General features: G+C 41.1%; 3 protein-coding genes across 5 annotated transcripts; all 3 read right to left on the reverse strand.

Moving 5' to 3' along the window:
- Window positions 1–7,102: 7,102 nt before the first annotated feature.
- On the reverse strand, window positions 7,103–12,044 carry LOC120060725 (histone-lysine N-methyltransferase SUV39H1-like). The gene is made up of 6 exons (XM_039010132.1): window positions 12,018–12,044; window positions 11,249–11,394; window positions 10,122–10,784; window positions 9,759–9,905; window positions 9,292–9,421; window positions 7,103–8,257 (listed from the first exon to the last, which is right to left on the reverse strand). Exons 1-6 carry the CDS (start codon window positions 12,034–12,036, stop codon window positions 8,124–8,126), a joined length of 1,239 nt encoding a protein of 412 aa, XP_038866060.1. The 5' UTR covers window positions 12,037–12,044; the 3' UTR covers window positions 7,103–8,123.
- Window positions 12,045–13,543: 1,499 nt separating this feature from the next.
- si:dkey-16n15.6 (organic solute transporter subunit alpha) lies at window positions 13,544–16,486 on the reverse strand. Its single transcript, XM_039010133.1, has 6 exons — window positions 15,516–16,486; window positions 15,340–15,413; window positions 15,054–15,209; window positions 14,711–14,822; window positions 14,378–14,630; window positions 13,544–14,222 (listed from the first exon to the last, which is right to left on the reverse strand). The coding sequence occupies exons 1-6, from the start codon at window positions 15,711–15,713 to the stop codon at window positions 13,798–13,800; spliced, it is 1,218 nt and encodes a 405-aa protein (XP_038866061.1). The 5' UTR covers window positions 15,714–16,486; the 3' UTR covers window positions 13,544–13,797.
- Window positions 16,487–18,761: 2,275 nt separating this feature from the next.
- LOC120060727 (protein-serine O-palmitoleoyltransferase porcupine-like) lies at window positions 18,762–25,065 on the reverse strand. 3 transcript variants are annotated; one of them, XM_039010136.1, is made up of 14 exons: window positions 25,021–25,065; window positions 24,867–24,941; window positions 22,784–22,945; window positions 22,342–22,537; window positions 22,199–22,242; window positions 21,855–22,036; window positions 21,447–21,577; window positions 21,011–21,136; window positions 20,694–20,794; window positions 20,473–20,549; window positions 20,193–20,256; window positions 19,998–20,083; window positions 19,683–19,793; window positions 18,762–19,547 (listed from the first exon to the last, which is right to left on the reverse strand). In XM_039010136.1, the coding sequence occupies exons 3-14, from the start codon at window positions 22,914–22,916 to the stop codon at window positions 19,446–19,448; spliced, it is 1,353 nt and encodes a 450-aa protein (XP_038866064.1). In that variant the 5' UTR covers window positions 22,917–22,945; window positions 24,867–24,941; window positions 25,021–25,065; the 3' UTR covers window positions 18,762–19,445. The 3 variants fall into 3 exon arrangements, with proteins under 3 accessions (XP_038866064.1, XP_038866065.1, XP_038866063.1); XM_039010137.1 differs by having other exon boundaries at window positions 22,342–22,534; window positions 24,867–24,944; window positions 25,021–25,063; XM_039010135.1 differs by having other exon boundaries at window positions 24,867–24,944; window positions 25,021–25,063.
- Window positions 25,066–26,436: the final 1,371 nt, after the last annotated feature.

Here is a 26,436-nt window from a genome sequence, read left to right on the forward strand (position 1 = left end):
GGGGGACGGTGGGCGGTCGTTACCTGGGGAGGGTGGGGTGGGGGGGTGGCAGGGATGTCTGGGAGTTGTTTGGTTGGCTGAGGGACCATTTGAGTTGTTGTGGCCTTTGATTCAGTGCAAGATGATTTAAAAGGGGTGGGTGTCAGTCTGGAACTGTTGAAGAGGTTAAAATTTCAGAATTCCATTCACCTCCATGTGATGTATCTGGGTTTCTGCTTGTCAGAGGAGAGCATAGGTATTTCAAGCTCATTTGGGATGTTCTAAATTGTTTTTCTAAAGTCTTATTGGGGGAGTATTACACACAGTAACAGGCATGTGGTTGCTGCAGTGTAGAAACCATGAAACCAATTGTTGGTCTAAAATTATTATAGAAAGAATGTATGACTTCCGCATTTTATTATCAAACCAAAAACACCTTTGACTCCAGCTTATAGATTTGGATACATTTTTAGATCAGTTACATTAAACTGCTAACTGCCATTTTTATGTTATTTTTTTAATATAAATGGCCTTCTCCACACAGAAAGAATAGGAGACTGAACCAACAACAAAAGAGTCCATCTCAGATGCATGTATGTATTCTTACTTTTAATGTGGAACAAATATGAAACTGCTTCCTTCAACTGCTTGAATCAAAGGCATCAGCAACACAGTCAAACATACAAAATATGAGTTTTGTACAAATAGCATATTCAGGCACTCTCACGGGTTTATTTGGTGTTTCTCAGATTAATTATTATGTTTATTTATTTGTCCATCTTGAGATCTGCCGTAATTTTAATGATTTGAACAACTAATACCCTTGAAAGAAAACATGCAAGATTTAGTGAAGTCGACGGAAGTAGAAACTGACAAGAGGCTATCATGGAAAGTCAGCAAGAGTTATTATGGCATGGTCATACGTTACAAAAATGTGCAAGTAACATTCTCATTTGGTCTAACGAACACCTCAAATCAGTGAACTATGGGAGATGGGAAGAACACGTGTTAACAAGAGCTGCCATCGAGAAAAGTTTGATCTTGTGTTCATTAGCGTTGAACAGAAATGAGCAGATACTAATTGTGAAGTGTTAATAGTCAGACAGAATTATGAAGTGCATGTTTAGGTGATATTTGTGTTATCCCATGATTCCTGAGGATAACTTAAACAAAACAATGCCCCAATCAAGGACAAACTATGAGAATCTGAGTCCATTTTATAACAGAAAACCAATGATGCATTGACAGAAAATGCTCAGTGCTCTTTCTAAATTCCTGTTGCTGCAGGTGGTATTGTTACAGATGATTGAACACCTTGGAAATCTCTTTAAATCTCGCAAATTGTTTAAAAAGACAGTTGATAGGAATGTTCATAAAAGCTAAATCAGAATGTTTATATCTTCAGATAGGATAAAGTTATTTATCTTTGATGACATCATCACTTCACATGACGGTCTTGGAAGAGGGGTGGGGGGAAAAACTTGCCCATTTATGTTTTTGCACATTGGAGGATGATAAATCAATAGTTTTTTTCTTAACATGATTTAGAATTGAACCAGAATGCTAACCAAGTGTAGACCAGGACACAGAGATTGTAATATCTTAAGTGAATGTCAAGGAGAGGTTTGGAACGTGATACTATCCCTTTGTGGGTACAACTGTACGTTTTTTTTTTTTTTTTCTAATTGTCTACTGTTGTCTGCAAACGATAACAATGACACAAACTAACAATAACAATGAAAAAGCAACAGAAATTTGAATTGTTATTTCTATTATCTGGGTTATGGCCTTACTCTGTAAAAAAAAAAAAAAAAAAGTTTGTTTATAACCAATGCAAGAAAGAGTTGACAGCTGTATGCCTCTATGTGTTGAAGTAATAAACATCAAGGGATTATTCCAACTAATGGGGAAACACAACACTGTGTAATTAATGACTTTCGGTGGGAACGCATAACTCTCCCCCTCGCAACCTAAGAGTAAAAGCTCCAGTCAAAAACTTTAACATGGATGGTATTAGAGAAAAAACACTTGCCAAATTGTAACACGGGAGTGTACAATTTTGTGCAAAGGACAGAGGAAACTTTAATCCAAAACGGATAATTAATGGAATTAACAAAAGCCCTTCCTGGATTATTGTGGATTTCTTTCAGAATTTTTGTTGTTGTTTCTTCTCTTATCAGTGGGAGGGGGGAGGGGATGAGGCTGGTGTTGTGTATTGATCTGTGAAAACAAGGAATGAAAAAAGATGTGTGAATTTTGGGGTGGGTTGGTGTTGGGGAGGGAAGGAGGGAGACCGGGGGTGATTTTTTGATAAGCAGAAATGCCTGACAGTGCTTTTTTTGTTGCTTCAGGCACACTACCTTTTGTAAATTAACTGTGACCTCTGTACTATTTAATGTGTATTATATGGACAATGGACTAACTTGGAACTGGGGGGGGGGGGGGGGGGGGGGTCCCGGACATCATATTTTTACCATGCATGTGTGTGTGAGTGTTTCTGTACGTAAGTATGATGGTGTGTATGTTTAGAGGCTAGACTAGAGGGGTGAAAACCAAGGATATTTGGGGAATAGGAATGGCCAGAAACACGTTGCATTTTGAAAAATGTCAGTCCTGCAAATGCTTATTCGAGTCTTTTTCACCCTCAGCCTGTTCCTGACACAGAGAATTGAATGTGCTAAAACCAATGAGGTTCATTCAAAAACCTGATGCAACGAGTGTGTCTTCTTAAACCATTGAATTGCAAAGCCTCTAGAGGTATAATTTTTTTTACATGTGCAGTTCCTCTTAATTGGACGACAGAGCCTTCTGTCTGAATGGGGATTATGTTATTGCTTGTATGGGAATATAAAGGTTGAAGACAGTTTGAGATTGTCTTGGGGTGAGTGGTTCTATCCACACAGATACTATGATTATTGCACTCTTATTCATTTCCAATGTGTCTCAGTGAAAGGAATAACATCATATAAAATAATGTTATACATGATTTTTTGTTTGGTTTGAAATACACTGCATTTTGTTAGTCATAGAACTGATTCAATTTCTATCTCTTCTGTAGTGTTTGGGCTTTGTAAAAGCCCAAAACCATCCAAAAGCCAATTTGACTTCTGAATATTTCATTTTATGTCTCATCTAAGTTCATGGATTTTACAGTGTAGCTGTAGTTATTATGACCCTGTATGTGGAGAGACTACATACATACTTATGTTGTGGATTTAAAATAAGAAATTTCACATGTGTGCATCCACAGTGTTATTATACATGAAATCAATGAAAATACAGAATCATAAGAATAGTCTCTGAATAGTAGAACAAATCCTGAATTTCAGAACTTAAACACTTTTTTTACTTTACCCTTTAATTAAGCTGGACCCCAAAATGTCAAAGCTCACAGAACAATCTGCAGATGAATATCAAACGTAAAATACAAGAGGTTTGAAGGATACCTATGTAAATGTCTTTAAACCTCTAAATATTATGGAAGCAGCAAGTCAGAGTGTGTGATTTCCATTTCTTTCTTGTATTATTTAAAAAGAAAATGGTTGAGCTGTTAAGCATGTCTCTGGCCATTTAGGATTTTTGTTGTTGGTTTTTGTAATGAAAAATAAATTTCCTTTGAAACTATTGACAGATTGCAAGATGTAAAAGTAAGGAGCAAGTACAACATTTTATTCTATGCCGTGAAGTCAAACACAAGACAATTTTAATATTGATTCAGGTCATAAAACATTCTCAGCTAGAGTATGTTGCTCCTCACCTGGGATATTCATTTTAACATTTATTTTGTGTATTGCACTCATGTTTTTTAGCCCACACAGCAGAAAGAGGACATAACCCCGCCACAAAAGTATGAGTTCACAGGGTTACAAGAGACCATTGTAAAGGTAGTAAAGATACGGTTTTCCTTTTCCATGCCTTGTTATCCATATTTAAGGTCACCAAGTTGTCAAGAGTTTACAAAACCCCAGATTATCATACATTTTGTCATTTAATCTGCCTTTTAGATGATCGGCACTTGTGGGTAGAAAGAAGCTCAAGATCAGTTCGCAGATCCGTAATATTATGATAAACTATGTTTCAACTTTTGATGTCATCTTTCCTTTATACCAACTTTTGGCATCAAACTTGGGAAGCTTCCCCTCAAATGAATTTACAACTGATGCTACCCCACATGCTTGAAATTAAATAGACATACCTGTACATAGTGGCACAGCGGTCTAAGGCACTGCATCTCAGCGCAAGAGGAGTCACTGCAGTCCCTGGTTTAAATCCAGGCTGCATCACATCTGGCTGCATCACATCAGGCTGTGATTGGGAGTCCCATAGAGCGGCACACAATTGGCCCAGCGTCGTCCAGGTTTGGCCGGGGTAGGCCATCAATGTAAATAAGAATTTGTTCTTAACTGACTTCCCTAGTTAAATAAAGGTTAAAATAATTTATATATTTTCTTCAATATGACCAAAGTATTAAACAAATCTAGATATTTCTAATGGTTCTTTAGAGAATTCATATTTGTCATATATCCTCATCCTCATACAGGTTGCTCATCATCGTTGATGAGCAACCTGAAAACAACTCTCTAGTCAGTCCATTCATATAATCTAATCCCTGTTCTCACACATGCCTGTTCCAGACAGGGGCAATCTGGGTGCTTTGGTTTATTCTCCATTTCCATCTCTGATCCTCCATAAATCCAGCCAATTCAATAAGGGTCCCAGGAATTGCCCTCTCACCCAGCAGACACCTAACCTAACGCAGTCCCCCATGGGTGTCCTGCTGCCCCAGGCTCTGGTGATGCTGCAGACATCTGAATTCCTAAGTAAAGCTAATGCTAACCAGAGCCAACTGCCTGACCAGAAGATTCTGAAGACTGAGATATGATAGTCCATGATAGCTAACAGGGAGCAGCCTCCTGACCCTTTACGTGTCAATAGAAATGGTGTGTATTGGTGCCATTGCATTGACGTTGAGAGGGGAAGGGAAAAGGCCCTGTGCTGTGCTCACTAATGCCAGTTACTGCCTATACAGCCTTGACTAAAAAGAGCTCCAATACATATCCTTGAGCCAAGAGCGGAGGGAGCTGCGGCCTGGTGATTTCATCTGATAGAGTGGGAGGTGAGAACAGGCAGTGGAGGGACAGAGAGGGAGGAGTGTGTTGTGTGTGAGACATAGAGGGACAAGCACTACTCTTTACTGAAAGACTGGGATGGAAGATACAGGTATTGCTGTCTAAATGTTGATAGAACAAAATTACTGTCGACCCAGAGACATGTCATATTTTTGCCATTTGAGCTACTGCTAATACTTAATGTCAGGACAACTATAAAAGAAAAGTATACATTTTCAGTTGTTGGGTATCGCCAGTATAGAAATCATGCTACAGGTTTTTAGATATGTAAAAAAATAATGAGAACACCATTGCTTGATGTTGAGTTTAAAAACCTAAATATCTACATTCTGACCCGGTGAAAGCTATCCTTTATTGATGTCACTTGTTAAATCCACTTCAATCACTGTAGATGAAGGGGAACATACAGGTTAAAGGATTTAAGCCATGAGCCAATTGAGACATGGATTGTGTGTGCCACTTAAGAGGGTGAATGGGCAACACAAAATATTTATGTACCTTTGAACACGGTATGGTAGTAGGTGCCAGGCACACCATTTTGTGTCAAGAACTGTAACGCTGCTATGGTTCACACTCAACAGTTTCCCGTGTGTACCCCTATCCACATCGACGGGACAGTAGTGGAGAAGGTGGAAAGTTTTAAGTTCCTCGGTGTACACATCACAGACAAACTGAATTGGTCCACCCACACAGACAGCGTTGTGAAGAAGGCGCAGCAGCGCCTCTTCAACCTCAGGAGGCTGAAGAAATTCGGCTTGTCACCAAAAGCACTCACAAACTTCTACAGATGCACAATCGAGAGCATCCTGTCGGGCTGTATCACCGCCTGGTACGGCAACTGCTCCGCCCACAACAGTAAGGCTCTCCAGAGGGTAGTGAGGTCTGCACAACGCATCACCGGGGGCAAACTACCTGCCCTCCAGGACACCTACACCACCCGATGTCACAGGAAGGCCATAAAGATCATCAAGGACAACAACCACCCAAGCCACTGCCTGTTCACTCCAGAAGTCGAGGTCAGTACAGGTGCATCAAAGCAGGGACCGAGAGACTGAAAAACAGCTTCTATCTCAAGGCCATCAGACTGTTAAACAGCCACCACTAACATTTAGTGGCCGCTGCCAACATACTGACTCAACTCCAGCCACTTTAATAATGGGAATTGATCGAAATTATGTAAAAATGTATCACTAGCCACTTTAAACAATGCCACTTAATATGTTTACATACCCTACATTACTCATCTCATATGTATATACTGTACTCTATATCATCTACTGCATCTTGCCATCTTTATGTAATACATGTATCACTAGCCACTTTAAACAATGCCACTTAATATGTTTACATACCCTACATTACTCATCTCATATGTATATACTGTACTCTATACCATCTACTGCATCTTGCCTATGCCGTTCTGTACCATCACTCATTCATATATCTTTATGTACATATTCTTTATCCCTTTACACTTGTGTGTATAAGGTAGTAGTTGTGGAATTGTTAGGTTAGATTACTTGTTGGTTATTACGGCATTGTCGGAACTAGAAGCACAAGCATTTCGCTACACTCGCATTAACATCTGCTAACCATGTGTATGTGACAAATAAAATTTGAATGGTCCACCACCCAAAGGACATCCAGCCAACTTGACACAACTGTGGGAAGCATTGTAGTGAACATGGGCCAGCATCCCTGTGGAACGCTTTCGACACCTTGTAGAGTCCATACCCTGACGAATTGAGGCTGTTCTGAGGACAAGAGGGGGACTCAATTTTAGGAATGTTTCTTAAATGTTTTGTACACTCACTGTAGCTACAGCAGCACCATATTATTGGGGGATTTGATGTGAAGTCATAGGAATGCAGCTGCACCATCTAGTGGTGTTGAGGTTGTACTCAAATGAATTGTAAACTTTACATTTTGATTCAGCTACATTTACATTACACTTTTAGTGCTGCATCACTCTAAATATTGTCCAGAAGAATAAATCAGATTAAAACTTTTATTTACAATGTTTTTGCTGGCTGTAAACCTTAAAAAAGATTTGCATTGATAAAAATGAACGTGAATAAAAAAAAAGTTAAATATAAATGACTAAGGAAAATATAAAATAAAAAGGAACAGCTTTGTTTGGCCATCACATTACTACATGAACAATAATATTGACTTCCACAAAGGACATTTCTCATCTGATTCACAAATAGGTTAAACCATGGAGAGCTTTTTCAAGGTGTGGCTTGTGAAATTATACTGCAGCTCACAAACAACCAATTGTAGGACAACAAAACGGGAGTGTCAGAGGGGATTCATTCACATTTAAGAAAAAGTAGGCCAATTCAAAAACAAAAAAAGCACTGGGACAGTTTGGAGGTACACAAAATTCCTAAACATTATTTCAGGACAACATACAGCACTATCTACAAGTGGGGAAGAATTGCAACTTAATAATTTTCTCAACAGTCATTGAAAGCATATCAGTATAAAAGTACACCTTTTAATGTTTCTTTCTACCAACGAGGCTTGAAGCTCAATAAACTTGAGACAGGAAGAACTGCTAGTGAAAATGACTGGGCACCATAGAATTTGCAATGACTATGTTCCACTGAATTTATAGGTCGAGATTTTAAATCCTCAAACACTGACAAAATGTACAGACTGACAAGTGCACTACCGATATGTAAGCGCTGAAGAAATTCTAAAATCCAGGTGTGTAAAATGTATGTTTAAGCTGGTTCATTTAGGTCATATTGGCCATTGTTTTACTAAAATGGTTTACCAACATACTAGATACATTTGGGGACATTTAAAATGAAGTTATGAAATAAAAAATGTTACAAAAATTTATCATATCTCTTTTGATATGCACCAATGTGGCTTAAAAGTTAATGAAAGTAAAAACAATAAAATTTAAAAAATTGACAAATACAAATAAAGCCGTACAATTACCATAATTCCCCGAAATATTACACAGTGTCTGTTCAAGCTTTGATGTTCCGTTTACAATCCATATCAGAAGAGATACTTCCGACATGTGTCAGATCCACACCGGCACTCCACCCGAATCCGCTTTTTGGGAGAGCTTGGGAGTCCCGCTAAACTGAAATTTGAGTCCATCCTCGTGCTCTCTGCATCGACTGGATCAACTGCAATGACAATGTCAAGAGTAAAATTCAGCCAAGACAGCATATCTGAGATATATGCGTTATGGTTAGCTCACCTGCACCACATAATTGTCAAACTGCTTAACAAGCCAAATATGAAAATCGAAGCATCAAACACTCAAGAGTGAAACGCTAAATAAAGTTTAATGTTGAAATGTCCAGTGTTCATTGAAATTGTATAACTCAATGTAATTCATGTGTTACTGTAGTACAAAAAAAAGTTGGGTTTTCCCAATTGCACTCGCCTACCTAGCCCTGAAAGGACTGAGTTTAGGTAATATGACACATTTGGTGCCCACTCCCACCTTTATAGTTAGTGAAAGTAGCTAGCAAGTTACCTGCAATGCCCACTAGCAGTGATAGGTGATGACAAAATGACAGAGCCTATTCATTTTCAATGAGCCAGGTGAAATGTGCAAAGCGAAGAGAGCGATGCAAAAAAAATTGAGAAAGCTGAACTCTATGCAAATCTCCAGCAATATTGCGGCACGATTACCAATAGAGGCTCATGATAGCTTCCAGCCGATGCTGTATTGGAAGTTGATAAATCCACTACCTATCGTGCTGTGGGCTTGCTGCTCGAAAGAATCACCCACATGGTGATCAACTGTTGGAAAATCAAGTGACTTGTTGCTTTCAGTTGATATTAGTAACAGTAGCTGTATTATCTACCTTTAATGTGTAAACTGTCATGTTGGGGTCATGCTAGTAGAGCCGGGACGAAACCAGAATCTCGATACTCATTAGTACCGTGGCAAGTAAACAAAACACGAAGCAGATTTACCTTCTTTAGGAAAACAGCCTTAATGTTGGAAACAAACATCATTATGTTGTCATCCAGAGTCACATGTTTTTATTTTCTAAGTTATAACACACTATATATTTAACATATAGCAGGTTTTTAAAGGACCAAAGCGATTGGTCTGCTTTGTGTTTTCATTTTTGAAATGTAAAGAATATCTTGATACTAGTATCGCCACAGCCCTACATGTCAGGCAGTGAAACTTCACACTTACTTTGCATCTTGTAGTCAAAAGTGAGCTCTTCTCCTGCCCTGATGGGGCGTGTTGAAAATAAAGCTATCCTCGGGAGCCTCTCATCCAGGTTGTCTATAAACACGTTGTATACTTGCAAGTTGGGGTTGCACTGCAAAACAGAGAAGAGACAACTTAAAGGTCAATACTTTAAGGTCAAATCACATTACAGCAATTAATGCTTTATTTCAGAATAGCCTACTGCTTATAATATAGATACATTTGCTGCACTTCATGCTCTATTTGAGGAAGCATATTAGAGTGCAATACTATAACATCCATGAGTTGAACCACTTCCATTCTGCTGTGTCTACGATGCGACTGCTTTCACTTGCACCTAGAATACCAAAATATACTACTACCAAAAAGGTACGACATGGTGCTTTGGCTACTCTGCAGGTATGCCTCAGGTTTTGAAAGGTGAACATATATGATAATGTGCCACTCACACTGTGGTTGACAAAGTGGGAGATGTTGCCATGGTGAGCAGCGTCCACTGTATAAACATCCTCCACGTAGTCCAGGTCAAACAGGTAGGTGGCGCCCTGCCGGTCGTACAGGTGTCCTCTCTTCTCCGCCTCGTCCGATGTGATGATCTTGACAAACAGACACACACACACCACTTCAGAAACTGTTCACAAACGCCCGTAATAGAAACATAGCACTAGCACAACGTTTGTCTAATGTTCTTTGTCCATTACTCCAATCCAATTTATACATTTTCATGACAGAATAGCTCATTCTGGTAAATGCAGTTGACATAGGCCAATACATTTTACCTAAAGTATTGGCTAATACTTTATACTACTTACCTCTCCAACGTACTCCATGACAAAGGTGTTCTTTTTGATGTGCTGTAGTGCGCGCACGCCCCAGCCTCGGCCGTTCCCAGTCTTGAAGATGCACAGGTCGAATGGAATGCCCTTCTGGACCACTCGGTTGGGGCAGTCAGGCCCGCAGCTGCAGCGGGTGTTACACTCGTAGATGGGCTCCCCGGCCCGCACTCGCACCTGGCCCTTGTCAGTGTAGGCCAGGCGGTGGAGGGAGGCCCCGGGGCAGCAGCCTCCGACCGGATCACTGAAGCAGTCCTTACACTCACAGCCAACAGCCATCTCATTGAGCACGATGCCCTCGCCCACCTTATAGGTGTTGATGTAGGTGAAGTCCCTGGGTGGGCCGTCCAGGTCCACCTCGTTCAGGACAAAGATGCGGCCTGGGTGGTTGCGCGTCTTGTTCAGGTCGGCCTCCCAGCGCTGGAGCCTCTGGCGGAGTTTGGCTTTCTGCACCAGGATCCAGGCTACGTCCTTGTCCAGCCGCTTGGGACAGGTGGTCCGTCTCTTTTGCCGCCTCAGCTCACGCTCCATGTCCTCATGGAACTGAATCATCAGCTTCTTGCACTTGAGATTTTTGCGGGGCTCCCAAGTGTTGGCCGACTCAGGGAAGCCCTTCCATTTGACCAGGTACAACTCCTGCTCCTGATAGATGACAAAAGGACACATGACTTGGATTGCGTATTAAGCCACAAAATAATTATATTGAACGTGGTACATTTTACAGTGAGGTCCAAAAGTATTGGGACAGTGACACATTTTTGTTGTTGTTTTGGCTCTGTACTCCAGCACTTTGGATTTTAAATGGTACAATGACTATGAGGTTAAAGTGCAGACTGTCAGCTTTAATATAAATTAATGGTAAATAATGTAGTGTCATTTTGGAGCCACTTTTAACAAACTGCAAGTGCACCACATAAATTTGTCGAGTTACAAGCTTGATGTAGTCATTGCGTGCTGTAACTGTTGACTGCTGTCTCTTTATCTCAGTATCCATATGAAACCAAAAGTTAAAGGAACCACACCAACTGACAGTTGCAATGCTCGAGATAACTCTACGGAGGACTTGTCCCAGCCTTCATAGACCCATTGTGAATTAATTCACTCACCTTAGACTTCTTGTAGTCACAGAGGTACTCAACCTCATAGTCATCGATGTTATGCTTGTTCACCTGTAGTTCTTTACAGTGGAGCCTTTCCCGGCGACAGACAGCCTGCAGATCGTCCAAAGACAGCTTGCAGGATACGTTGCAACCTGCAATGTTGTAATTGTAGCCACCATGTTTAGCTAGCTAAATTACGTTAGCTAATAGCTGCCAACTACGTTAGGTTTAGAAGGCAATAATTAAATATATTCAACTTTATCATATTCTTATTTGTTCTAATTTGGAATTGTGCAGGCTAACGGGTTATGTGAAACGCTTGCAAGACAGCTTGCAGACACTGCCAGACATTTCTAGCTAACTAGCTACTCAACGAGGTCTGTGTTTTGGCGGGTTATGAAGTTCTCCGTTGTTTGCAAGTAACTATGGCTGTCTGAAAACCGGGCCGATTTTCCTCGAATTTACGCTTTATCGTGCCATGCAGCTTGCGATCATTTCTTTGGCTAGTTTAGTTACTAGTTATTCGATATCCGTATGCATTCGTTTAGCTTTTAATTAAAACGTTATCCGCTACAATTTATTTTTTAAAAGACCACACAATCGAAGTGCGCAGATAGAGCTGTCTACTCAATGTCATTGTTATTGCTTTATCAATGCTAAATATTCCATGACAAGCGTGTATTAAAGGTCACATAATTAAGTGTTACATTTGATCAGTTCAAACAGCCACAATAACCTCAAAACACAACAAATATACACGTATTAACATCCTTACCGTTCAAATCTTCCGCCATGTTTTCCGCACCGCCAAAATGGAACAATCCTTCGATTGGGGGAAAGACTTTCGAGGAAGCAGCTGTTTCATGCTGTTGATTGGATGGAGCATATTCTAGCGGTATTTCTATTGGAGCAGAAAAAAAACTGTTGTTGCAAGCGAAGCTTTGTAAGGATGTAATTATTTTGCAAGGTCAGCAAGGTATGGAAAGAGAATAATATGCATTTTCTCACTCTAATGTTCAGATAATATTTTTTGGGAAAAAATGTATATTCTTATTTATTATTTAAACCATTGGAAAAATGTGTATCACTAAGAGGTCACAGTAGACACATTGTTTCAAAACGTGGCTCTTACTACATGCCTGGGGGAGTTACAGTAGCCAGCGTAAACTACCTCATATTTGTTTGACATTATATTTGACAATATGAGACCTACAGTACACTACATGGTACATACCAAAAATACTACATACCAAAAGTATGTGGACACCTGCACGTCGAACATCTCATTCCAAAATCATGGGCATTAATATGGAGTTGGTCCCCCCTTTGCTGCTATAACAGCCTCCACTCTTCTGGGAAGGCTTTCCATTAAGAAGCTGGAACATTGCTGCGGGGACTTGCTTCCATTCAGCCACAAGAGCATTAGTGAGCTCGGGCACTGATGTTGGGCGATTAGACCTGGCTCGCAGTTGGCGTTCCAATTCATCCCAAAGGTGTTCGATGCTGTTGAGGTCAGGGCTCTGTGCAGGCCAGTCAAGTTCTTCCACACCAATCTCGACAAACAATTTATGCATGGAACTCACTTTGTGCATGGGGGCATTGTCATGCTGAAACAGGAAAGGGCCTTCCCCAAACTGTTGCCTCAAAGTTGGAAGCACAAAATCAGCTAGAATGTCCAGTTCTGTGAGCTTGTGTGGCCTACCACTTCGCGGCTGTGCCGTTGTCGCTCCTAGACGTTTCCACTTCACAATAACAGCACTTACAGTTGACTGGGGCAGCTCTAGCAGGGCAGAAATTTGAGGAACTGACTTGTTGGAAAAGTAGCATCCTATGATGGTGCCATATTGAGTTAAGTTACTGAGCTTTTCAGTAAGGCCATTCTACTGCCAATGTTTGTCTATGTTAATTGCATGGCTGTGTGCTCGATTTTATACACCAGCCGAATCCACTAATTTGAAGGTGTGTCCACATACTTTTGTATATATAGTGTATCTTTGGTATCAAGGCACTTCAGAGGGAAGGCTAGGCCAGAGGCCTACTATGTATGTGGTGTGAGAAGCTCATAGGGAGCCAATATCATCTACCCCATGGGGCAGTTATGAGAACAGATTATATTAGTGCTTACTTTGAATTGAACATTACATTAACCCATGAAGGTAATCAAATTCATATCAAACTCCAAAGATTTTTTGTACGTTTTGAGAGACGGCATTAGAGACACAGAGACCGATTAATAAATATGCAATATTTGTGCAACAGGCGTTTTAAAAATGAGTTTATTGGCTTTTTGAGATAACATTGCAAAACAAAATGTAGAGTATAAAAAGTAGGGAAAAAATCTGGGTAGGAAAAAATGACAGCCTATCACACCAGTAGCTACCATCTTCATTCAGCTAAGGAATAGATAGAGCCAGAGTCTCAGTCAATATACGCAAAAAGGAACAAACTGGTTAAGGTAGTACCTCAAGCGGTGAGGTGTGTTTCTTCCATTTTCTGGAGGTGACCCCTATGTTGTCTTCCCACCAGGAGATTCCAGGACAGTACATTCCATATTGTCATACAACAGTAACATTTCTAGACTCTACAACATTGATGTCAGCAGTGACAGTCAGTTTGGGCAACTCCAAAGTGCCACTTTCATCAGTTACGTTTTCTGGCCTCACTGTCTTTTGACGTCTCGGTTGAAATGGGAAAGGGAAGCAATCCAAAGGGGCGTGTTCGACTTTACAGAGGCTGTCCTCACTGCTGTCACTACTACAGTCGGGATTGGAGACTCCGGCGCCGCCCCAGCAAGGCCAGGGGTTCTCCCTGAGTGGCACCACGTCTTCAGTCTGAACCGCCTTCTCCATCAATATGCCTCTGGGGGGCCTCTCCTCCAGCCCAAAGTCCTCCTCTAGACTAGGCTCCACTTTACGGAAAGTGTGGCGGGCAAAGAGGCATATGCAGAACATCTCCACAATCACAGAGTAGTGGTAAATTACTGAGAGAGGAAGATAATAAAATAGAAAAGGTTACCACCAATGTCACATTGATAATTTTAATAATAAACATGTATCTCCACTGTTACAATATTGACATGGAGATGATGTTGAGAGGGAGATGTATGGGGGAGGACTTCCATCACAGTGCACTTACGCTGGGAACGCATGAGGACAGAGAAGGGAGCGGTGCAGGGCACCACCTCCAGGGCCCCCATGGTCTCCAGGATTCCACTCTGAAGGCCACACAGCACCAACACTACAATGATACAGACAAATTTGGCCCTCAGCCCATAGCCAGGCAAGGCCTTTTTGGTGGCCTTGTAAAACAGCAGGTGGCCATAGAAGGACAAGAAGGTAGACACGCCTATGATGACATTCGTGTACATATTGGGATTGGCATAATCCACCTGTGAAAAATTGCATGGATATGGTTAAAAAAAAATGATTACAATGCAATTATGTCTTGCGATATATGCATTCCACTCACATCTCCATAGTCATACTGCTCATCTGTCCAGAGGACCAGAGTGACAAAGAACAGGATGGTTCTGACCACAGACAGTTGCAGCACAGCAGCCATCATCCATCCCAGGCTGGTCCTATGGAGGGAGAGGTAGTGGGCAGGGTGATTACGGCAATATATGTGCATTTATCATTATCGCAACATGGGAGATTATGGTGATATATTGTGCATTTATCAATATTGCGATATGGGGCCATTACAGCAATATTGTTTATCTATCATTATTGCGATGTGGCCATATCTTATGAATCTATCATTATCACGATATGGATGCGCACACTGAGGAGGACACCCAGTTATAAAGTACCTGTTGATGGCTATCATAGGGAGGCAGCAGCAGCAGCAACATGGGAACGGATCCGGAGACACCTGCTCTCCAGCTAAGATCTCCAGCATGCGGGCCTTACCCCCAAAGAAGTCTGTGATGAGCCCCATAAACTTTAGCAAAGTAATGGAGTGGTACCTTCAGAGCAAGAACGACATATGGAGAGATAGTTTTACTGATGGAAGTTTTAGCCCAGAATGATGTGAACAATTTAAATTAGTACACAAAACAAAGTGATGGTCAGAAAGAGGTTGTACTCAATACTTACAGAGAAGCTATGAAGCTACATAGTGAGGAGGAGCGAGGAACGTACAGCGCAATGATTGAGGTTAAGCCAAAGACCTGACCGAAAGAGAATGAGTGTAGTTAGGCAACAATGACAAAATGTACAAATACCTATCCGAAACAATTGAAATGTGTGGCAAAAATGAGAGGTCCCTTTACCGGGTACATGCCCAGTATCCACAGGTAGAGGCGCCGGCGTCTGGAGTAGGGGACGTGACGCAGGAAGAAGCCCACCTCTTCTAGGAACAGGGCCAGCATGATCACAGCGAACCCAGCAGGAATGAGAAACAGCCATAGCTCATCCTTGATCACTGGGTACAAACGCACAACACAAGGACTTGTGGTGGGACAAATCATATACAACACATACAGTTCCCAGAAAACAACAATAGAGCTAACATTATCATAAACACTGGTGACACACTGGTGTGAGGTAAGTCTCAGGCGGAAATGCCCCAACACATTAGCAGGGTTGGTGTAGCAGAGAATGGCTCATCACTCAGAATCTAAGACGGCAAACACCAATATTGCACATAGACAAAGCATTGAAAAAGCATTGTGCCGTTTTTGGCATAGAAAGAAAATGTTGGTGTCTTCAAGCACGGACGTTTATCACACAGAACTTGATATGTATCAGATCCAATGACTGCAAATTCTCTGGCCACTCAAAAACATAGCCCATACAGTTCATGTGAATGCATAAATGCTGGTCTTACCACTGAAGAACTCCCAGGACAGCGGGATCTCTGCTCCTAACCAGCTGCAGTTAACTCCTCTCCTCATCCTCTCAGAGAGCACAGTTCCCACTAACAAACACCACAAACCCTAAACATATTATGAATAGGACAGAATTTAGAGTAGGTCTCAAATTTAGGGAGGGACAATTACTTTTGAACTAACTGACCTCGTATAGAAAGACTGATGTAATAAAGGACAAGACTTTGTTTTTCTATTCTCAGAGGACGGACACTTGGCGAGTGTCTTGTCAGTTCCGTGTTGAGATGGCGTCTTGTCGTCTGAACGATGGTTTCCTGATAGCAGTGATTAATGATTGACTAAACACAGGTAAGCCGACAGATGGGGAGCCAAGTCCACTCTGGAATGTGTCAACTTGTGTTGTCTCTGAACCGATTATGAGGGGGCTCTAAACAAGCTGGGTTGTGAAACTAACGTAACAAATTGTTTTAAAGTTGTCATACCATGTATCATTTAGCTATTTGATTTAGAATTTTAGGACCCCTCTAGGTATCAAAAGAATTGTTTTAAATTATTTGATAAAATATTGAATTTGGGCTTTACTACTATAGCCCATAGAAATTAATTGAATAACACATTCATAAATGGAAAAGTAATTATTTTTTATCAAAAAACATTAAGGAATAAGTGTCTCTAGGAGATACAGTATAAGAACGCTCAGGAAATATTTTACTTTTTTGGACACATATTTAACCCCTTTTTTTGTTGGTACAAAACTAGCTCCATACTTCCATAATTGAAAATAATTGGTCCGGGGTTACCTTCAGTCGAGTCCTGTCGTTGTTGTTGGGGTTGTAGAGCAAAACAGAAATACCACCGTGTTCGTAAGTCTCCCCTTTCCAATATGGGGTCATATCAGTAGAGGCTGCTGAGGGAAGAACGGCTCATAATAACCGTCGGAACGTAGCAAATGGAATGGCATCAAACACCTGGAAACCATTTGTTTGATGCATTTGATACCATTCCACTGATTCCGCTCCAGCCATGACCACAAGCCCGCTCTCCTCAATGAAGGTTCCACCAACCTCCTGTGTTAGTTTGTAGCCCAAACGGTTCGGATGCTACAGACAGACGTTGGCACATCGGCGGTACTGATTTTAGACCAGTCCCATGGGGCTTGTGGGGGTCGTAGAGAAAAACGGAGTACACCATCGTGTTTGTGAGTCTCATCTTTCCATATAGTGGTCATATTAGTTAGTCGGCCAAACCGTTCGGACGCTACGTTTTCGTGAGAAGACCAATTTTCAATGTCTACTGGTCTGACAAACAGTGCTGTAGCTCTGCCACTTTCCACCGCAGATGCGGAAGGCCAACATCGGCGGATGCAGTGGTTTGAGATGCAGCCCATGCAAAAAAGCCCATACAGATATCTCTACCTTAAAACTGACAGATTTATGGGAATTGTTGTATTATGTCAATTAGATTGACGCATAGACTCTTAATGATTAAGACAATAAGTTATATAAAATTGTCTTTGTACACAACACTTGTAATAAGCATGATACTCTTCTTAGTGGTTAAGATTAACTCCACTGAACAAAAATATAAACGCAACATCTAAAATGTTGGTCCCATGTTTCATGAGCTGAAATAAAATATCCCAGAAATGTTCCATATGCACAAAAAGCTTATTTCTCTCAAATGTTGTACACAAATGTATTTACATCCCTGTTAGTGAGCATTTCTCCTTTGGCAAGATAATCCATCTAGTTGACAGGTGTGGCATATCAAGAAGCTGATTAAACAGCATGATCGTTACACAGGTGCACCTTGTGCTGGGGACAATAAAAGGCCACTAAAATGTGTCACACAACACAATGCCATAGATGTTTCAAGTTGAGTGCAATTGGCAATCTTGACTGCAGGAATGTCCACCAGAGCTGTTGCCAGATAAATGTTAATTTCTCTACCATAAATCGCCTCCAACAACATTCCAAAGGCCACAATCAACAGCCTGATCAACTCTATGCACAGGAGATGTGTCGCACTGCATAAGGAAAATGGTGGTGACACCAGATACTAACTGGTTTTCTGATCCATGCCCCTACTTTTTATTTTAAGGTATCTGCGACCAACAGATGCATATCTGTATTCCCAGTCATGTCAAATCCATAGATTAGGGCTTTGTGAATTTATTTCAATTAACTGATTTCCACATATGAATTGTTACTCAGTAAACAAATGGAAATTGTTGCATGTTGCATTTATATTTTTGTTCAGTATACTTGTACTAACCATTGTTTTGATCTGGCATTTTAAATGATATAATTTGCTGCAAAATACAGTACAATCCTTCACCATGTTGAATAAATAATGTAACTACTAGGGTGTGTTTTACCTCCCATTACCAAATAAACCGTTCATTGATTAGTTTTTAAGTAGGGCCACGGAACTAGAAATAAAATGTCTTTAATAGAAAAACAGATACACAAGTAGAAATAAAGTACCTCCATCGAGAACATCATGTATTATAAACTGGGTGGTTCAAGCCCTGAATGCTGATTGGCTGACAGCCGTGGTATAATCAGACCGTATACCACGGGTATGACAAAACGTTTATTTTTACTGCTCTAATTACATTGGTAACCAGTTTATAATAGCAATAAGACACCTCAGGGTTTGTGGTATATGGCCAATATACCACGGCCAAGGGCTGAATCCAGGCACTCCACGTTGCGTCGTGCATAAGAACAGCCGTTAGCCGTGGTATACTGGCCATAAAACACACACCCCCCGTGCCTAATTATATAACATCAATGGTCCAACATAATACATTCACTTAAGGCACACTGCACCTTAGCCCCAGGTTAACAAATGCTTGTATGAACACAGGAAAAGCTAGACCAGTCTTAGCCTGGGGCTAAGAACAATGCAGTGTGAGAAGGCTAATAGTGCTACTGATATACACAGAAGCATAAATATTCATAATGATTGTGTGTGATCAAACTCCAAAAGACCTGAAGATGAACAGTAGCCTATACAGAAGCCACTGACAAATCTTCAGCCTACCTCTGGTTCTCAATCTCCACAGTGTGATGCATCATAGCAATGAACTTGTGTGTGACTGGTTTGTTAGTGTTCACCACAACAAACAAATACAGAAAGACCCTGGTAAACAATGCAGCATTCTTCCAGTCATGATGGTGTGGGACAATTGTCCTGGCTCTACACTTTGCTACTCCGTGTCCACTAAGTCTTTACCCACACCAGACCTTGCTAGGTAAGATGGCCCACCTGTGAACTAAGGGTTCTTTTTGGACCAGGCTTTTGTCTTCTGTTCTTTTTGGACCAGGCTTTTGTCTTCTGTTCAGTACAGACTTTCGCCCAATGAGATTACTGAATGAGGCGGTAGAAGAGCCAGCTGCCGAACACCAGCCAGTGGCTGGCCCAGTTCAACTCTGACCACTTCTGAATGGTGTGGTTGGCCACATAACCCTGAGAAGGAGGACAATGGTGACTAAATGTGTATAAGTAATACGTTCATGCAGTTCATATAGACCACTGTTTAATTCTTATGTTCTCCATTAACTTGGCCCCAGCCAGGAGTAGCAGGTCATTGGTGGGCCTTACCTCCTCTGCAGCCAAGTTGTCTACTTCAGCGTCAAACAGGGAGCCCAGGTATGTCAGGTGGAAGATGGCCATGGCACTGAAGGCCAGGTTGATGCCATACACCCACAGCTCCTACGAGAGAGGCACAGATCATTCACTACACTGGGGATGTGTTCTGAATCCCAAACCTCCCCGCAATGTGCACTAGCTAGCTCACTCACCCCACATGGACCCATTCAATGTGCAATTAACAATAGGTTCTCTTATGGAAAGCACCTTCAAAATATGATATGCAAACTTGAGTGGAAAACATTCCTGGATGCAACAAGCATGTACCTTCTTCTGCTGATGATGGCAATTGTTGGGACACTGTTTGGACAGGATACAGGCACTAAAGATGGCTGCCAGCCTCTTCCTCAGAACTGACAGAGGATGACAAGACAATAAGGTGATGTACAACCTTTGAAACAAAACTCACATAAAACAAGCGAGCATGTGAATGTGAAAAGCAGATAGGCGCGGTAACTTCACCATGTTCCACGTAGGTGATGAAGCCCAGAGACAGCAGCACGGCCCCAAGATGGAAGCTGAGGCCCTGGAGAAAACAAAATGGCAGATTGGTTTTACAACATCGGAAGCTGATCAACCAACTATTCACTTTGGCCTCAGCCAGAGGGATAAGGCAGTGACATTTTCAAAATCAGATCAAATCTTACTAAAGCAAAAAAACAGTATTAAAGTGCAATGGTGAGTGACCTTTTCTGAATCATCACGTAAGATGACATCACTGAGTTGGTTGACTCATACTCACATGTAGCAGGGCACTGGCTGTGTAAGTCACAATGATGGAAGAAAATGTGCCAAGTTTCAAAGCACTTTTGAAAACATCTATAACAAAATGGGGGAAAGACACAGTAATCAGTTGACATTTTAATATGTAAAAAAGTAAATATGGTTGGTTAAACAGGGCCCATAGTTCTAACATTTATGTCTAATCTGTTTATAGTAAATTGAAGGTGTAATGATGCTTACATATGTTGAGCCAGCGAGACATGGGGATGTTCCAGGAGGTCACCACCAGCACCATGGACCTGGGCAACTCCACATTCAGAGGCTTAACCACTTTCAGATCCCTAAAAACACATTTTGTGCATTCATGGATATGCACATGCATGCACGCACACATTATTTTCACATATCTTATCTAGACAGATATTACAATAGGTACATAGCATAGTAACATAGTGTCTATCACAATACTGCAATTATAAACTTAACCTACAGGCAAATTGATAATATATGAAATGTGTACCACTAATTGAACCATAGATCGTATGAATTGAACTCCCCATTTGATATTGTCTTTGTCTTCAGTGAAACCTGCTCCTGCCAGCACAGTAGTACTTTCGCTGAGGTGGCCCACAAAGTAGTTACTGAAGTGGAAGGATACAGCATTCTCATACGCATGGAGCCACCTGTACACAGGGAAAATAGACAAGATAGCTCTAAGATACTGTTTATAGCCTTTCTTCATTCAGCAATAATGCCAGGAATAGTATTATGCACTGACACCATCTTGAAGTGTTATCTATTGCTACTACCAGTGCTTGTCTGAAGAACTTTGTTTGATGTTCTTCATCACAATAACCCTTACCTTGCTTATGTGCCTCTTGGAAGCAGAGAAACAGAAATAAATGGAAATCACTAACATAAAGTTGGTGTACATTCACATATCAAAATAGCATTGGAATGACCAAGGAATTGCTCAGTGAAACATGCACTCACGTGCGCAGTCCTCTGCTCCCGTGGATTGGAATGAAGTAAGGAAAGAGGTATGGGGCGATGCAGTTGGATATCACCAAGCATACCTGGCATTTCACCCAGCTGACTGAAAACTTCTGGAGCCAGGACCAACTCTGGGGGACAGAGAAGCCAAGTTAAAAAAGGACAGATTTTAGCAGCCATTTTTACTTAACGCAGCTACAGTATGTGGATCTAACTGCGGTGAAAAGAGGTGTAAACTTTGCACCAGCGCAAACACTTAGTAAATCTGGACCAATATGTTATAGGCCTATATGTCAAATGTAAATTCAGATACTATCCAGGAATCAATTCAGCTTTCTTTTAACAAGTTCACTGAGAATACATAATTTATTTGCAAAACAGTAGCACATCTCTTCAGCTGTGGCTTACTAGTTTACGGCTCTCAATTGCCTCTTTGTAGCTTGAGTAGCTAATCCAGGGTCCAAAGATGACAGTGCCCACAAAGAGAATGTAGCCTGTGAACTCCAGAGGGTTGGGCACAGCGAGCACAGTGCCTCTGTCCAGGTCAAAGGCCAGAGAAATGGCCTTCATGGCCACCACCATCTGAGAACCTGAGGAAGTGGGGATGATAGGCAAAGCATGCACAGTTGTTCCTTCACTAAGGTCTCGAATACAATGTAACAGGAAGATGTCCGTGTCTGAATCTATAAAATCATGCATATGTCTCATACTGCCTTGCCATCCAATCATTCACATCTGTGCAGGACATTTACCTCTCATTTTATGCCAGGTCACTGTGTCAATCATATGCAGCTCTCTGGAGAGAAAAAAACCCCAGGAGAAAACAGTTAAGTGGAGCAACATTGCCTATGATGCAGCATTAGCAATAGATGGAGTTATCATTTTCATTCATTACCCCATGAGTAGATAGATGAGGATAGTGGCAGAGAGGAAGATTCCTCGGCTACTGGAGTGGCGGTTGAGGAACAGGACAGTGTAGCAGAGCATACTGAGCATTAACACCCACACCATGGACTGCTCAAAGAACAGGTAGAGGGCATATAGACCCGCTGACACTGAGCCCAAGTGTTTCACAGAGGACGAGAGACCTACTGGAGGACAGGAAACACTAAGTACCAGGCTGGCACCACCAAAGGCCTTTGTACAAATTGGGGTGCTTTTCTAGACATCTGTAAGATAATACTGAATGCTTTATCTGTCATCAGTACATGTGTCCCACACACTGTGGATGGTGTCATGGCAAAGTATACATTACATGATTCAGTCTTTGTCTATAAAGTTAGGCACATCCTCTGTTTAATGCTCATTAAATAATGTTATCGGTCAAGTGAACTCACCCAGCCTACAGAGGAGTCGACAGAGCAGGCAGAGGAGCAGTAGCTGCCAGACCTGTTCCACTCCCTGCTGTGCCGTAGGGAGCACACAGCTCTCCCCTAGCTCCTGGAAGAACTCTATCCTGCTGAACTCCATGGTGTAGCCTCAACTCTGCCTGGCTCTCACTAGAGTGGAGAAACATTAAAATAATGCAGCTGTATGTGAGTGATCAATGTTAAAAAGGCATAATGTATAAAATGTCCTACTGTTCAATTGTCAGTGTAATTTAAATTAATGCCTTGGCTTTCTTGAGTATAACTTATTATATATTATGAGCTTGGTACAATGGCCCACAATAGGTTGTAATCAGGGTTGTGCGGTCTGCCCAACGCATTACCGGGGGCAAACTACCCGCCCTCCAGGACGCCTACAGCACCCGATATCACAGGAAGGCCAAAAAGATAATCAAGGACATCAACCATCTGAGCCACTGCCTGTTCACCCCGCTATCATCTAGAAGGCAAGGTCAGTACAGGTGCATCAAAGCAGAGACCGAGAGACTGAAAAACAGCTTCTATATCAAGGCCATCAGACTGTTAAACAGCCATCACTAGCACATTAGAGGCTGCTGCCTATAGGCATAGACTAGAAATCCCTGGCCACTATAAGGAATGGAATACTAGTCACTTTAATAATGTTTACATATATGGCATTACTCATCTCATATGTATATACTGTATTCTATTCTATTCTACAGTATCTTAGCAGGTAGCCTAGTGGTTAGAGCATTGGGCCAGTAACCGAAAGGTTGCTGGATTGAATCCCCGAGCTGACAAGGTAAATCTGTCGTTCTGCCCCTGAACAAGGCAGTTAACCCACTGTTCCCCAGTAGGCCTTCATTGTAAATAAGAATTTGTTCTTAAGACTTGCCTAGTTAAATAAAGGTTAAATTAAAAACAAATAAATAATGTTTACATATCTGGCATTACTCATCTCATATGTATATACTGTTTTCTATACTTCTACGGTATATTAGTCACTTAATAATGTTTACATATCTTGCATTACTCATCTCAAATGTATATACTGTATTCTATACTATTCTACATGATCTTAGTCCGTTCCGCTCTGACATCGCTCGTCCATATATGTATATAGTCTTAATTCATTCCTACTTAGATTTGTGTGTATTGGGTATATGTTGTGTAATTTGTTAGATATTACTTGTTAGATATGACTGCACTGTCGGAGCTAGAAGCACAAGCATTTCGCTACACCCGCAATACGATCTGCTAATCACGTGTATGTGACCAATAACATTTGATTTCATTTGTATTACCGGTATTTTGTGTTGTCAATAATCCGTGTTGGGGAGTAGTGAACTACATGTAGTTCAACAAGTAATTTAATAAATATTCAGTAGCTTGGTGGTAGTTTAACAAATTCAAACCTTTGTGGTGTTTGCAGTAGTTTATTTTGCCATGTAGTGGTGAAGCTAACTATACTCTACTTGTTTTGCAAAAAGAAAAGATGGGTGAAGTAGGCAATAATGTTCTTTCTTTTTCAGCATCAGACCTGCCTAATTCTGATGTTGTGTTTAAAAGGCTAACTTCTTCCAGTGTGAAGTCATTGGTAGCAAGCTTGGTAAACTATATTTTCAGAATAGTTTCCCCAACACTGTAAATAACGTAAAATGTTTGAGTAAATGTCCGAACTCCATTACAAAAGTAGCTGGTTCAAACTGTTGAAATACAATTTTAAAAATCCTCTAAAACATTGTAATTTTTAACGAGGTTTTGTCATGTTATGGCAGTGGCTACTAGTTTAAGGCGGGGTTGGTAAAAATAGCAAACTTGCCTGTTGCTCGAGACAATGGTACACGGCAGAGTCAGCAAGAGTGCAACACATTGAACGGATAGCTAGCTAGCTTGCAGAGTATTTGTGCCAACTCTCGATATCTGGACGAAAGTTTAAGAAACGCCAACCTTCGCTGGCTAACTTTAAACTTGAATGAGTTGTTCGCTAACATGCAGCCAACATTGCTGGCTAACTAATAAAGCAGACGAAGTGAAACGCTAGCTAACTCGCTAGCCAGCCAGAGCTCACCTGAAATAGTTTTCACTTGTCTGATTCGTGTCCTACTCGTCCTGTACTATGCCAATGTCCGCGTCCACTCGTCTCCTACTGAAAATGAAGTTATTTTAGAATCAATATATTCAAAAAAATGTTTTGGAATAGAAAATCTCGTGCAACGCATTACCTTGAAACACATTCGTATTTCGACTCTTCATAATCACTGGCTACACTGTCCACCAGGGGACACCATTCTCTGAGCTCTCTCTGTGTGTTTGCATACTGAATGCAAGCGGAATCCACATGCTATATTCCAAATGATCAAGCTGTTTTTGTATAAACCTTATGTACGTGTTGAGAGGGTTAAGATGCAAGTCACACTTTGAACAGGGATTGGACTGCCATTTTTGTGATTTTGCTCACTGAGAAAACGCATGGCCCCTGCTGTAACAGTGCAAATGTGAAAAACACAGTTGCTCTAATAACATAATTACACTGGCTTGAATAATATCCAAACATGCATCAGCACCCAAACCTTTGAATCTAATTTTTAGCAAAACAGCGCAATATCCTACATGACAAGGCTGCTCAACCCGTGAGATATGAACTGGCGCTTTTGTCAGACTTATGTTACCTTTACCTGTATGTCCCATACCCACAGCACTGACAGTCATTCCAGAAACTATATATTTTAAATGTGTAGATTTTATTGTGTCGATGCAATGGATAATTATTGTGTATTAATGAAAATGTTACATTTGTTTCAAGTAATTCAGCCTTAGCTGCTATTGATAGCTGCTATTGATACCATGGCATGTTGCCTTATTGAAATAAAACCACTCTCAACTCACACTTTTCTCTTCATGACAGATAATGAGATGTCTTTGCATGAAATAGCCTATTCTATTCAATTGTACACCATCAACCTAAGAAACAATGAAAACCAATATTGTTAGTATGTTAACAAAAGATGACTGTAAATTCACCATTTCAATACCAGTGTTCATAACTGTAAGCTTCAGACTTCTATTTTTTGTCATAGAGAAATGAGATTGAAACTGATCTGGAAGAGGGAAGAAAGATGAGAGGAAAGAATAAATGTTTTCCCTTCGTCTCCCCTTTCCTTCTGAGGGTCCTGGGCAGTATACCCCCCTGTCCTTCTGTCTAAATGCCCTGGACCGAGTCTCTTCTCTCTACTTCCTCTTTCCCTCTCTCTTCTAGGAGCATATGTTAAGACTGGGCAGTTCTCTACTAATAAGATGCTCCTATTGTGTCAGGTTTCTTTTTTCAGTGCAATAGTAGTGGTTGTTATAATTTTGTTGGTGGGGGAATGGTGCAAGGCTTGCTGTGCTGGCAGAAGGTTATTATAGGACTCTTAATGAGTTTACCTCCAGGTGGTCGGCTCTGTAGACCCACTGCTTTGCACATGTTTGTTTGTTCTGCGTCGAGAACAGTCAGGCCCTGAAGAGGTCCACATTTCACCTTCTATCCCCTCTTTCCTGGTGAGAGAAGTTTGTCAGTGAGCGGTAACAGAGAGCATTGACATGAAACCTTGTCATGAATACTTTAAATTCAAACAGATGCACATGTATACATTCAATAT

The sequence above is a fragment of the Salvelinus namaycush genome, chromosome 16, assembly GCF_016432855.1.
Source record: "Salvelinus namaycush isolate Seneca chromosome 16, SaNama_1.0, whole genome shotgun sequence".
Lineage (NCBI taxonomy): Eukaryota > Metazoa > Chordata > Actinopteri > Salmoniformes > Salmonidae > Salvelinus > Salvelinus namaycush.